Source organism: Schistocerca cancellata, chromosome 8 (assembly GCF_023864275.1).
Source record: "Schistocerca cancellata isolate TAMUIC-IGC-003103 chromosome 8, iqSchCanc2.1, whole genome shotgun sequence".
In the NCBI taxonomy this organism is placed as follows: domain Eukaryota; kingdom Metazoa; phylum Arthropoda; class Insecta; order Orthoptera; family Acrididae; genus Schistocerca; species Schistocerca cancellata.
In genome coordinates, this window is record NC_064633.1 from 572,858,997 (window position 1) to 572,873,897 (window position 14,901).

A 14,901-nucleotide genomic window follows, 5' to 3' on the forward strand; every position below is an offset into this window, starting at 1 on the left:
CATCAACTTCCTCTCGACGCTGCTTCCCTGTAGTTTCTGGTCCTTAACACGCCTTTCAGTCTCTATCAATACCAACAATTGCCATTCGGGTTGCCAGCGCCCCTGCTCTCTTTCAGTGATTCTTGGAACAATTATTGCTCACTGTTCCTGGGTGTATAAATTACCAGGACGACATTGTTGTCACTGGCTCCACCACTGAAGAACATCTTCACTATCTCCACACAAATTTTCATGTCTTACAGACTGCCAGTCTTAAGTGTAATCTTGAGAAATCAAAATTTTTTCAGGCATCTATCACGTACTTGGGGTTTCAACTCTCTCGGGATAGTATTCGTCCGCTTCAGCAAACTGTCGCTGCGATTGATGCCCTTCCTCGCCCTACATCTGTTAAGGAACTGCAGGCCTTCTTGGGGAAAATAGCATACTATCACACGTTTTTACCATCTGCTGCTTCGGTGGCTCAGCCGTTGCATCGCCTGTTGCATAAAAATGTGCCTTTTCACTGGTCCATGACATGCAATGCGGCTTTCCAGAAATTTAAGACTATGCTGAAACAGGCCCCGTGCCTGGCTACTTATTGAACTGGCCAACATCTTGTTCTTGCCACGGACGCCTCTCACTAAGGGGTCGGTGCAGTCCTTCCGCACCGTTTTTCTGACGGTTCTGAAGAACCCATAGCTTATGCCTCCAAAACCCTCACGGATGCCCAACAAAAGTATTCTCAAATTGAAAAAGAAGCTTTGGCCATTATTTATGCTCTTCATAAGTTTGGTGTTTTTCTCTATGGATCCAAATTTCATCTCGTTACGGATCACAAACCACTTGTTTCCTTGTTTCATCCATCAACGGCACTTCCCGACAAGGCTACACACCGCCTCCAGCATTGGGCTCTTTACTTGTCTCATTTCAATTATGAGATTCATTTCCGGCCGACGGCTCAACATGCGAACGCTGATGCACTGTCTCGCCTTCCCATGGGTCCTGATCTGGCATTCGATAGGGACGAACTTTTGTGTTTCCTCCTGGATGTTGCCGAGCAGTGGGTTGTGGACGGGTTCCCCATCACCATGGACCGGCTGGCAGCTGCTACGGGTTCTGACCCTACCCTCTCCCGGGTTTTACGCTGTATTCAGAAGGGTTGGCCAGATTGTCCGTCCACGAAGACTTCTGATCCGTTGCAGAACTACTACACTTTGCGTTACCGCCTCATGGCTAGGGATGGTATTATCCTCCTTTCCACCGAAAATGCTTCCCCGCGTGTTGTGGTACCTGTGTGCTTCGGTCTTGCGCCTCCTTCACCAAGGGCACTGGGGTGTCTCTCGCACAAAATCTCTGGCGCGCCGTTATGTGTACTGGCCCGGCATCAACTCTGAAATCGCACACATGGTCGCTGCCTGCGGCCCTTGTGCGTCACAGGCCACCGCCCTGAAGTCATCTTTGTCACCGTGGCCCTCGCCTGAGTAGCCCTGGGAGCGTATTCATGCTAACATTGCGAAACCTTTTTTAGGTACTTCTTGGCTTCTCGTTATTGATGCCTACTCTAACTTTCCTTTCATTGTCCGTTGCACGTCGCCTACCACCGCAGCAACCACCAATGCTCTAGCTAGCATTTTCTCTTTGGAAGGCCTTCCATCTACTCTTGTTACTGATAATGGTACACAATTTGCCTCTTCCGATTTTGTGGATTTTTGTGTCCGTCATGGCATCATGCATATCACGGCCCCTCCGTTCCATCTACAGTCAAATGTTGAGGCTGAACGACTGGTTCGCACATTTAAGGCTCAGATGAGGAAACTCCTGACTTCTTCTGCTGCTGCTGATGATGTGCTTCTCCAATTTCTGGCTTCTTACTGTTTCACCCCGATGGGCGACCACAGCCCAGCTGAACTCTTACATGGCCGACAGCCCCGCACACTACTTCATCTTCTGCGGACTTCCACCTCATGGCCGCAGGTGCCTTCGCTTGGCCGGTTCACCGCCGACGACCTTGTATGGGTACGGGGATATGGAAGGTGGCCAAAATGGAGTCCTGGCCGCACCTTACGACACCATGGCCGACGCCTGTACAAAATCCAGACAGACACGGGTGTTGTAGTGCATCATTCGGACTAGCTTCGGCCTCGTGTGCCGGCAACGCCTGCTCCGGATGCCGCTACACCACTTTCGGCTCTACCTGACGCTCGGGATACTGGAATCTCATTACTCAGAATGCATTCCTCTCACCATCATATCAGTGCCAGCACAAGAACTGACGCCACCAGGAGACGTGCCCATGCAGGAACCAGATGACCATCATCTGTCGGAGCAACTCTACTCGCCTCCTCCTCCTACGGCACATCGCCCATGTCTCCTGTTATAACAACCGGACTTGCCGTAATGGGCAGATTGGCGCACGGGGCCCCAGCAGATTCGACCCCCACATCTCCTGTCATCTCAACCCATTATCATCGGGGACACTTCCGTCTGTACGGGAAGCCTCCTCCTCGAGACTTTACGGCCAGTCAAACAACACCTATGGACATTAGCGATCTACAGACCACCTCCATCAAGACCTGTGCAACAAATTCAAAGGGGGGAAAAGTGTTGTGACTCGCCGATCTTTCAAAGTGCCGCCGCGCAGTTAGGCATGTCCGCTACATGCGGCGCTGTCTGCCAGCCATGCAGCAGCAGCGCTACCTAAGCGGCCAGCCAGCCAGCGGTCGCTAGACTTGGACTCAGTTATGATTTGACTCTTAAAGTGTACACACATCTTACTCCGTTTACTTGATCTGTGACTTTCATGTATTGCGTCTTCCTTGAAATATATTTGTTCAGCTTGAAGTTATAACACAGGAACAACAAAGGAAACAAGCAACACTTACAGGTTACTCATGTTTTTAAGATTCTAGTTGACTGGTCAGTACTGTTGTGGAAAGTCAGTATGGAGGCAGAAGAGTGTACTAGTGGTGCTTTTGTTCAAACAAGTTGCACTATTGGTAGAGCACAAGCATCTGAATGTCATAAAACAACATATGGAACAAAATGTGGCATTCGCTTTGTACTGTGTGATCTGGATGAATTGGACCAAGATCTGTTGCTATGGAGATCCGGGATACACCCTGTGGGCACAAGAAGTACAGTTCCAGGAAACTTTAGTCTTTGTTATCATCATATGAAAGTGCTTCTGGATAAGTATTCTTTCCTACAAAGAAGTTGTTTTGATCCATTTCGGATTCATAAGAAGACAGTGAAGTGTAGCCTCAGAGAAATTGATATAAAATCAGTATTGAAAGTGAATCAGTGCATGGGACTTAACATGAAACCAGGACAAAAGTTATGTTCCATGTGTGTTACACTGCTAAAAAATTAAGAATATTCTGATAATTTACATAACAGTGACGAAGAGTATCACCCACCTACAATCACAGCAGATAAGCAATTAAATACTTCAGTGACTGATCTTGGTTTGTCTCCCATGAAGACATACAAAGTTGGAAAAAGAGACAGGCCCAGTTATGGTAGAAGAAAACTACAAGAAGCTCAAATGGAATTAAAACACAAAATAGCTGACACACTAATGGTGGAAGAGGAAGAACTACCTGCTCCAGAAATGCTCTGATTTGGACAAAATTGTGCATGATTTGAAAGAAAAATGTGCCATATCCACACACCAGAAAAATGTAGCTATTCTTACTCTTGCACCTTCCAGCTGGTCTCTTGACTACACCGCAAAGGAATTCAATGGCTCGACATATATCACAAAGCAAGCTAGGAAAATAAAAGCAACCCATGGAGTGCTTCCACAACTTCAGCGGGCTCAGGGTAAGCAATTGAGTTCAGAAATAAAGGTGCTAGTGTCGGAGTTTTATCAAAATAATGACTACAGCCGATTAATGCCTGGAAAATAAGACTATGTAATGGTGAAAATGGGAAATGTATGTGTACAGATGCCAAAAAGACTGTTGCTCTGCAACATATCAGAACTATATGTAGAATTCAAGGAAAAATATCCCAATACCAAAGTAGGTTTATCATCTTTTTTCAATCTTCGGCCAAAATGGGTTTGCCTGTAAGTGCAAGGGGCACACACAATGTTTGTATATGTGAGACCCATCAAAATGCTAAGCTGATGTTTGCTGCTATAAAGGATTCTGGTCTGGATTACAAAGGTGCAATGAAGCTGCTAGTGTGTGACATCAGTTCCTACCAGTGCATGATACACACGTGTGAAAAGTGTCCTGGTAAGGCAAATCTTGCAGAACACATGAATAACAAACTGTATGGTGAACTCCTTATGGATGAAGATGAACTTGTTTCTTATAAACAATGGACACACATGGATCGCACAAGTCTTGAAACAAAGCAAAGTACAGTGGAAGATTTTGTTGAAATGTGTTGTCAAAAAACGGACAAACTGACCACACACAGCTTCACAGCAGCAGCAGCAGCACAATCAATCAGCTTATCTCCAGTTTTGTAAGGATAATTTGAAACAAGATGAAATTATAGTAATACTAGACTTTTCTGAAAATTGTGCATTTACAGTTCAAGATGCCATCCAAGGATATCATTGGGACAACAGTCATGCAACTCTCCAGCCATTTGCAATTTACTATAGAGGTGAATCAGGTGATGTGTGTGTCACGAACCTGTGTGTTTTTAGTGACTGTTTAATTCATGCTGCCATTGCAGTTCATGTCCACATTCGCACTGTCATGGCATATGTGAAAAACAAGCTGCCTCACATACATTTTGCGAAATACTTCAGTGATGGAGCAGCTAGTCAGTACAAAAACTGTAAAAATCTCAAAAATTTATGCATGCATTACCATGATTTTCAGATTCACACAGAATGGAATTTTTTTGCAACAAGTCATGGTAAAAATGTATGTGATGGTATTGGTGCCACCATTAAGCGCATGGCATCACGAGCTAGTCTGCAGCAGCCTACAGAAGATCACATTCTAACACCTCTTCAATTATTTACCTGGGTACAGAAAAATATATCTGGCATACAATCATTCTATGTTTTGAAAGATAAGGTGAAATCAGTTGAAGAGTTGCTAAAAAGCAGACTAGAACATGTTAAAACTGTTGCAGGCACAAGGAGCCATCATCACTTCTCTCAGGCTGACTGACAATGTGCAGATGAGCAGACTGTCTGATTATAACTATAGGTTCATGCACAACCCGTGTCTTCACAGTTTGACTCAGGATTCAGAAGCAAAAGCACCAACATACAACCAGGTTGCTATGTTATTGCTGTTTATGATGACAAATTGTACTTATAATGTGTTGCAGAGTGCTGTGAAGCAGAAGGTGATGTATTTGTGAACTTCATGGCACCAGCAGGACCAGCAAGATCATTTCATTGGCCACGTTTGGCAGACAGTTGTTTGATTCCTTTTGAACATATTCTTATGACAGTTCCAGTTCCTACCACAGTGTCAGGAAGACAAAAAAATTTCCCACTCAATGTACAGAGTACAGCAGCTAAAGTGTGGGGGAACTTCTGTTCGAAGCACAATCAACTGGTTTTTGGCAGTTAAAGTGCAGTAAACATTAATGATAGGTTGTGTTAATCTGTCTATATGTTGTTGCTTCATGATTAAACAGTTGTTGGAGAGGATAAGAAGAGGCAGAACAGTTTACGATATGTTTTTACAAAATTGTGTTGAGGAACAATGGCCACATCACAAAATACATCTGTCAACTTCCATTGTACACAAATGACTTGCAATAACATGCTGAAATTTTGAGATATATATCATTATGGTCTACTTATGCAGTGTGTGAAATTTGGCTTGGATATCACTTGTGCCTTTTGTGCTACCACACTTCGAAGATACACGTTTTTTCATGTAATTTTTCAATTTTTTGTATTTTCGTGTGCATGTAACTCAGTTTTTGCGACTGATATGGGCATGATGAGTTCTGTGTGTGTTTAGGCCACGTTAAGCTTACCATAAAAAAATTTATACCCTTTTTGAGTGAATTACATTTGGCACAGAGGACACCTACAATATGTACCTTTTAACATATTATATTTTTTAATCACGTTTTGGAATTGTTTTATTTTCCCTCAGAAATATGATGTTTGTGTTTTAATTCATGGAGTGTGTTCTCTAAATGGGTGTTACTGGGTTGTAAAAATTTCACTGGACTGTGTCGAATAGTTCCAAAGTTATTAAGACCTGAAGTTGAGTCTGAAGATAGAGTGCCAGATGCGGGTTGCAATTTCTGGGTAACGCCACCTTCTTTCACAAGTCATAATTCTGGAACTAATTGGCAGGGGAAACTAATACTTTGCACACGAGTGTTCCACATATGGCAGAATTAGTGTACTGAATTTCAGTCAAATCTGAGACAATGAGCTGGAGCCCCTGGTTGAACTGACATGGAATGATCCATTAACGGACAGCCCTGCAGGATTCATGGTGTCAATTCCCTCCAGCACCACTTCAGACATTAGTCCGAGTCCATGAGACATTGTGTTGCAGCACTTCTGTGTGCTTGGGGGGGGGGGGGGAGGGGGTTCTATTTGATATTAGGCTGGTGTATCAGTTTCTTTGGCTCTTCAGTGTAACTCACATATGTACAGTTGCATTCAGCGTTCAACTGGTACAATATTTTGGCAACTGAGCATCCTGCCAAGGTTATAGTTATATGGTTAGCTAACAAATTTACTTGCGTGGCCATCCTCCGCAGCAAGTACAGAAATACTTGTTTTGTAAATAAAAAACGCCTTTTCTTGCTGCAACTTAATTTGTTTTTCCCAGATGCATTTCACCTTTTTCTTGCTCCAAGGCTTCTTCAGTGGGATAGTTTACTATGATCTGTGTTTCCTCTCGTCTGGTCTGGAGGTCACACTACCACTTTATTTCCAAGACATAAGCACAATTTTGTATTCCGAACTTTTTCACGCTGTTTACCATGTTTCTCCTTCTTTGTGGTGTACTATTATTCTTTTGTCGCTAGATATAGCTATTTGTTCAAAAACTGTGCTTTTAAAAACGTAAACATTGCAACTCAATATTTACATCATTAAAAGCAAAGTGATCGAACAAATGGCTAGATTTAATGACAAAAAATAATAGTACACCACAAAAACGACAAACATGAAGAACAGCGTGAAAAAAGTTTGGAATACAAAATTGTGCTTATGTTTCCGAAATAAAGTGGTAGTGCAAACTCCAGACCAGCTGAGGGGAAAAACAGATCACAGCAAAATGTGCCCATATAGAAGATCCCTTAGAGCAAGAAAAAGGCAAACCATGTCTGGGAAAAATAAATTAAGCTGCAGCAAGAGAAGGCAGTTTTATTTACAAAACAAGTATATATGGTTAAATATGTGCAGAACAGTCAAAGAAGAGCAAACAAATAAAATAAATACACACATGTGGTTTCAGCACTCAGTGATTTAGATCTCGGTTTTAAGAAAAGGTTAGAAGGTTTTTTTTCAGCTCCTGAAAAACACCAAGATCAAGTATCCCAACATACAGAACAAACAGAAATCTACATCTTCATTCACTCATTTTTATTGCATGGGTAGAAAACGTGAACAGCTTGGAAGGTGAATACAAAGAAATTGGACAGATTCAGTTACTGGATCTGCCCACAACGGCTGATAGTAGAGACAATGGACAATCTGAGAACTAAAGCAGATGATACGATATATGGACATTGGTTAAGATCACTGTGAGAAGCGAGATGGTTCAAAGAGCTAGTAATGTGGCAAAAGTGCCTGGAAATGCAATGCTCAGTGTTGTAACGAAGGGAGAAAGCTACTTAAATTGCATATCCTTGGTAGACCAAGAAAATAATAACTATCGTGTAGTTCTGGTCACACACTTTTACTTGGCCCCCGACCAGGCAATGCTGGGAGCACAAGCTTATGATTGGTTCTTAGCACATTGGCTACTGAGGGAAGCCCTGGCCCCTCCTCCCAGTGCAGCCACATTACAGTTTATAAAAGAAACAAACATGTACTGGATAAAAATGTTGCAGAAGTGATACTAAAGTTTATGGTGAGTCACTAGAAGGACCATGTAAAGTTTCTTTAGTCTGTAATATTATCAGCTGCTAGGAATAACACCACAACATGGTTAACATGATACATACAATTGTTACTTATTACTACAGTGAGCAATACTGTCACATAGCTAAGATTGGCTGTAAGTCTAAACATTCCAGAGTGGCACGAAATCAGTGAACTTCCACCACCAGAGGGCTCAAGGTAAAGTGTGAAATCAGTACTTTGTCACCTTGTATTTTTCATAGTTGACATACCTTATATAAACATAACGAAAAGCTCTTATGTACACAACATGCTTCAAAGTACCCTGAAATTTATATATAACAGTTTTCCTGAATTCACGTGGCAGGTTTGGTATTTGTAAGAATAAGTAGGCCTATGTTGAATATAGCACAAACAAAAACACAGGTCTACACTACAGATCAATCTGTTAGCACAGCATTTACCTCACGTTCACATTTGATAGTTCCACCAAATCACGACCAGATAGTCACCTCACAACCTAACTAAGATCTCAGGTTATGTAACAGAAAAGTGTCGTCACAACCGAGGTTTCAATGGGGTTACTAGCACACTTCAGCTGACCAAGGCTGCTTTAATGGAATGAACTATGCAGCAATGTACCTAAGTGTAAATTGCAAGACGAAAGCACTGACTGAGCGAAGTTCAGCTAACTGTATAAATCTGTGTTGTCTTGTGAATGATATGATTCCTGAAAAAGAACAAGAAGAAGAAGAAGGCGACGGTTACTGTAATCAGATTATTGCCGAGTGTACTAAGCAGATGAACGGCAGCTAAATGGTGTAATTTGACACTGCTCTGAAAGTAGTAGCTCTTCTGCTAGTTACTTTCATTATTTTATTTTTGTAACCTTTCTACACTATCCATAATATTAACTGGAAGATAATACTATGCTGTCACAATCATCCCAGCTGTAAATATTAAGAATGAGTGTTAGTCGCCTACATAGCAATATTAACTGTTATTCCTCCCTCGCCCCATCATGCTCAGTGTTCCGTATTCGAAGTAATAGCTGTTAACTGGTGTTTGTAGATCTACTTACCTGCTTCATTGTGTCAATTTTCTGATACACGTTCTGTGCCTGTGACAGCAGAGCGTCCGCTGTTGTATCATGTTCCTTCAATCGGTTAGCTAGACGTTTGGCATCCAGAATAATTTGCTGTATTGTTAAAGACATCTGCGGAGTAAAAATTCTTTCAATGAGCGTAAGACCTCAAAATACGTAAACAGCTGACTTATGGTAACTTTTCCTTCATCTGACCTCTTTCTTTATGTTGCCTACTACAAAACACAACACGCACTCATTTTTGGTGAACTGTGTGGTATCAATTTATCACATGAACAACAGCCTGTTGAAGTTACTGTCAGTGCTTTCCGAATCGTAGTTTAGTTTTATCTTTCAATATCTCTGAATCAGAGACGCACATACAACAGTATAGACTACAGACTATCGAGATGCTTAGGTATCAATCCTTGACATTGAAATAATTATACATCTGACAGAGATAACAATACAAATTTTCGAAGTAACATAGCAGTAACCACTGTAACAAAGATGCTTTCATACTGTTCGAGAGAATTTAATCGGAGGTGTTTACATTAAGATGGCGTAGGATTAGAGCGATATGTCAAAATATCAATGATTCTATTTAATTCGCAGTGTGTGTAATGTTTTGAAAAGAAGGGGATTGACTGCTGCCGGACGATGGAGTTGATCAAGACACCTAAGGTACGTAAGGGGTGCATTGTTTCTAGTCAATAATAGGTGTTTTACATATTTCCTTTTTTTATTAATACATTTTCCATTCAGTAACGTCAGATTTTGCTTGAAACACTTCTGACAGTATTCGTCGGAATCAAACGCCTCGAATCTGTCATTGATGTCGTTTACTGTGGGCGTCTGCTAAGTTAATGCGGCACATTTTCTTAAGATAATGCCAAACAGTATGCAATATTAGATAAATGCGAAGAAATCAGGATAGAGTGTGATTATACAGTGTACGCAGTTCTTTCAAGATAAACATTAACTTAAGTAATGTAATGTACAGCATAAATTAGAAATTCCTAATATTCTACCATTATTAAAGATTGGCTACTATTTATCTGTCTCACAGATTTTGATCAAATTTCTGTTCAGCAGTTCCGTTCGTGAGTAGAGGTAGCTCACTCGCTGACATTATGTATTTTCATTGTTATTACCATTGTCGGAATTCGTAGAGGGCACATGAGATGAGATGTGATCACAAAAACATGCATATGAGAACTAATCTCGATACTAAATAAACGTTTCGTAACTGCACAGAATTAATAGAAGAAACAGTCTATGTCCTAAACTGCGTTTTTCAAAAAGCAGTAAACTGTATGATGATTGGAGTTTGAGAAACTTTTGTTCCAAGATTTAATATTGCTCCAAGATAATCTGCGAGTTGTGTGGAAAAAGTTGTTCCTAATATGAACATAAATCTGTTATGTAATATTTGTTTTGGGGCTCGTAAAAGTATTATTACAGTACAAAACAAGGCAGATTAGGACTAATATAGTAGTTGTTTTACAACAAAATAGCAATTTTCAGAGACTGCTTTCGGCCATAACTCAAGTCATCTTATGACTGTACCTGTTACTCATTAAGAACTGCAGTGGTAATTGAATGAAGGGACTGTTTACCAACAAATTTATTAGTCTTACGGAATCGCAACAAACGGGATCAATGTAGTGAAGTACAGGCCAAAGATTTTAGGATGAAACCAGCTGCATATTTTAATGTGTATCATTATAGACTATTTTTAGTAAGGACTGATTACTTGAGATTGAGCGAACAAGAACATAAAAAAATGGAAGATTGCAAACCTAAAAACCAGAAACTGATATTGTTTAATTAGTGGCTAAAACTTTAATGAAGATGATGAGTACCGTAGAGAGATTTCTTCCAATACTTAAGCGGAATTTGTTACTTTTAGCCTGCGTTTTGTTTGTGGAGCCCCAGAGCAAGAAGTTGCATGTATTCAGAACAGGTGACAATGAAGGCCAGGCATCTGGAAAGCCTCTGGAGACAACACGTATGTGGACAGCTGCATTAAGCAGATTTTTCACTGGGTGAGTGACATGAGGGTCTGCCCCATCTTGCATGAAAACATTGGTTTCCATACAGCTGTGCTCTTCTGCAGCTGTACAAGGAGGTTGTGACAACTTGCTGACATCATGGTTCACTTGACAAGCCCTAGGTTTCATTAACGCACCGTCTGGATCTTGTACAGGTACCAATGTACAATAGACCGTAAAACTTTCCATGTTGTTGACCGTGAGATAGAAAATTATTGTGACACTTCACAAGCAGTGGCATTAGCACTAGCACTGGAACTACCTGGGGAATATGCCACATGGTCAATTACAGCAACAGCAACCTCATCAATAACTTCCACTGGCATAGAATGCTTTCCTCTTCCACCTGCCACATCAAGCTTACAAATGTTTTCGAATTTTATCATGTTGTTGTTGTTGCGGTCTTCAGTCCTGAGACTGGTTTGATGCAGCTCTCCATGCTACTCTATCCTGTGCAAGCTTCTTCATCTCCCAGTACTTACTGCAACCTACATCCTTCTGCATCTGCTTAGTGTATTCATCTCTCGGTCTCCCTCTATGATTTTTACCTTCCACGCTGCCCTCCAATGCTATATTTGTGGTCCCTTGATGCCTCAGAACATGTCCTACCAACCGGTCCCTTCTTCTTGTCAAGTTGTGCCACAAACTCCTCTTCTCCCCAATTCTATTCAATACCTCCTCGTTAGTTATGTGATCTACCCATCTAATCTTCAGCATTCTTCTGTAGCACCATATTTCGAAAGCTTCTATTCTCTTCTTGTCCAAACTATTTATCGTCCATGTTTCACTTCCATAGAGGGCTACACTCCATACAAATACTTTCAGAAACGATTTCCTGACACTTAAATCTATACTTGATGTTAACAAATTTTTCTTTTTCAGAAACGCTTTCCTTGCCATAGCCTGTCTACATTTTATATCCTCTCTACTTCGACCATCATCAGTTATTTTGCTCCCCAAATAGCAAAACTCCTTTACTACTTTAAGTGTCTCATTTCCTAATCTAATTCCCTCAGCATCACTCAACTTAATTCGTCTACATTCCATTATCCTCGTTTTGCTTTTGTTGATGTTCATCTTATATCTTCCTTTCAAGACACTGTCCATTCCATTCAACTGCTCTTCCAAGTCCTTTGCTGTCTCTGACAGAATTAAAATGTCATCGGCGAACCTCAAAGTTTTTATTTCTTCTCCATGGATTTTAATACCTACTCCGAACTTTTCTTTTGTTTCTTTTACTTCTTGCTCAATATACAGATTGAATAACATTGGGGAGAGGCTACAACCCTGTCTCACTCCCTTCCCAACCACTACTTCCTTTTCATGCCCCTCGACTCTTATAACTGCCATCTGGTGTCTGTACAAATTGTATATAGCCTTTCGCTCCCTGTATTTTACCCCTGCACCTTTAGAATTTGAAAGAGAGTATTCCAGTCAACATTGTCAAAAGCTTTCTCTAAGTCTACAAATGCTAGGAACGTAGGTTTGCCTATCCTTAATCTTTCTTCTAAGATAAGCCGTAAAGTCAGTATTGTCTCACGTGTTCCAATATTTCTACGGAATCCAAACTGATCTTCCCCAAGGTTGGCTTCTACTAGTTTTTCCATTCGTCTGTAAAGAATTCGCGTTAGTATTTTGCAGCTGTGGCTTATTAAACTGATTGTTCGGTAGTTTTCACATCTCTCAACACCTGCTTTTTTTTTTGGGATAAGAATTATTATATTCTTCTTGAAGTCTGAGGGTATTTCGCCTGTCTCATACATCTTGCTCACCAGTTGGTAGAGTTTTGCCAGGACTGGCTCTCGCAAGACCGTCAGTAGTTCTGATGGAATGTTGTCTGCTCCTGGGGCCTTGTTTCGACTCAGGTCTTTCAGTGCTCTGTCAAACTCTTCACGCAGTGTTGTATCTCCCATTTCGTCTTCATCTACATTCTCTTCCATTTCCATAACATTGTCCCCAAGTATGTCGCCCTTGTATAGACCCTCTATATACTCCTTCCACCTTTCTGCTTTCCCTTCTTTGCTTAGAGCTGGGTTTCCATCTGAGCTCTTGATATTCATGCAAGTAATTCTCTTTTCTTCAAAGATCTCTTTAATTTTCCTGTAGGCAGTATCTATCTTACCCCTAGTGAGATAAGCCTCTACCTTTGTCCTCTAGCCATCCCTGCTTAGCCATTTTGCACTTCCTGTCGATCTCATTTTTGAGACGTTTGTATTCCTTTTTGCCTGCTTCATTTACTGCATTTTTATATTTTCTCCTTTCATCAATTAAATTCAGTATCCCTTCTGTTACCCAAGGATTTCTACTAGCCCTCGTCTTTTTACCTACTTGATCCTCTGCTACCTTCACTACTTCATCCCTCAGAGCTACCTACTCTTCTTCTACTGTATTTCTTTCCCCCATTTGTGACAGTTGTTTCCTTATGCTCTCCCTGAAACTCTGTACAACCTCTGGTGTAATCAGTTTGTCCAGATCCCATCTCCTTAAATTCCCACCTTTTTGCAGTTTCTTCAGTTTTAATCTACAGGTCATAACCAATAGATTGTGGTCAGAGTCCACATCTGCCCCTGGAAATGTCTTACAATTTAAAATCTGGTTCCTAAATCTCTGTCTTACCATTATATAATCTATCTGATACCTTTTAGTATCTCCAGGGTTCTTCCATGTATACAACCTTCTATCATGATTCTTAAACCAAGTGTTAGCTATGATTAAGTTGTGCTCTGTGCTAAATTCTACCAGGCGGCTTCCTCTTTCATTTCTTAGCCCCAATCCATATTCACCTACTACGTTTCCTTCTCTCCCTTTTCCTACTGACGAATTCCAGTCACCCACGACTATTAAATTTTCGTCTCCCTTCACTATCTGAATAATTTCTTTTATTTCATCATACATTTCATCAATTTCTTCATCATCTGCAGAGCTAGTTGGCATATAAACTTGTACTATTGTAGTAGGTGTGGGCTTCGTGTCTATCTTGGCCACAATAATGCATTCACTATGCTGTTTGTTGTAGCTTACCCGCACTCCTATTTTTTATTCATTATTAAACCTACTCCTGCATTACCCCTATTTGATTTTGTATTTATAACCCCGTATTCACCTGACCAAAAGTCTTGTTCCTCCTGCCACTGAACTTTACTAATTCCCACTCTATCTAACTTTAACCTATCCATTTCCCTATTTAAGTTTTCTAACCTACCTGCCCGATTAAGGGATCTGACATTCCACGCTCCGATCCGCAGAACGCCAGTTTTCTTTCTCCTGATAACGACATCCTCTTGAGTAGTCCCCGCCTGGAGATCCGAATGGGGGACTATTTTACCTCCGGAATATTTTACCCAAGAGGATGCCATCATCTTTTAACCATACAGTAAAGCTGCATGCCCTCGGGAAAAAGTACGGCTGTAGTTTCCCCTTGCTTTCAGCTGTTCGCAGTACCAGCACAGCAAGGCCGTTTTGGTTAGGGTTACAAGGCCAGATCAGTCAATCATCCAGACTGTTGCCCCTGCAACTACTGAAAAGGCTGCTGCCCCTCTTCAGGAACCACACGTTTGTCTGGCCTCTCAACAGATACCCCTCCGTTGTGGTTGCATCTACGGTACGGCCATCTGTATCGCTGAGGCACGCAAGCCTCCCCACAAACGGAAAGGTCCATGGTTCATGGGGGGCGGGGGGGGGGGGGGGGGGGGAATTTATCATAATCTACTTTAAACCATTTAATGACATTGGGCCTCTCCTCAGACCCTTCATTTGGTGATACTCTC

General features: G+C 41.4%; 2 protein-coding genes across 3 annotated transcripts in view; one reads left to right on the forward strand and one right to left on the reverse strand.

The window, feature by feature from the left end:
• LOC126095018 (FGFR1 oncogene partner 2 homolog) overlaps window positions 1-9,451 on the reverse strand; it is a 69,721-nt gene extending 60,270 nt beyond the window's left edge. The window contains exons 1-2 of one of the 2 annotated variants that reach the window (XM_049909677.1): window positions 9,297-9,451; window positions 9,078-9,212 (exon numbers count right to left, since the gene is read on the reverse strand). In XM_049909677.1, coding sequence (XP_049765634.1) covers window positions 9,078-9,212 — 135 coding nt within the window. In that variant the 5' untranslated portion in view covers window positions 9,297-9,451. The remainder of the gene's footprint in view (window positions 1-9,077; window positions 9,213-9,296) is intronic. The other variant, XM_049909678.1, reaches the window with a different exon arrangement.
• Window positions 9,452-9,567: 116 nt separating this feature from the next.
• Window positions 9,568-14,901, forward strand: part of LOC126095017 (myotubularin-related protein 6) — a 411,731-nt gene continuing 406,397 nt past the window's right edge. Inside the window, exon 1 of the mRNA XM_049909676.1 lies at window positions 9,568-9,764. Coding sequence (XP_049765633.1) covers window positions 9,741-9,764 — 24 coding nt within the window. The 5' untranslated portion in view covers window positions 9,568-9,740. The remainder of the gene's footprint in view (window positions 9,765-14,901) is intronic.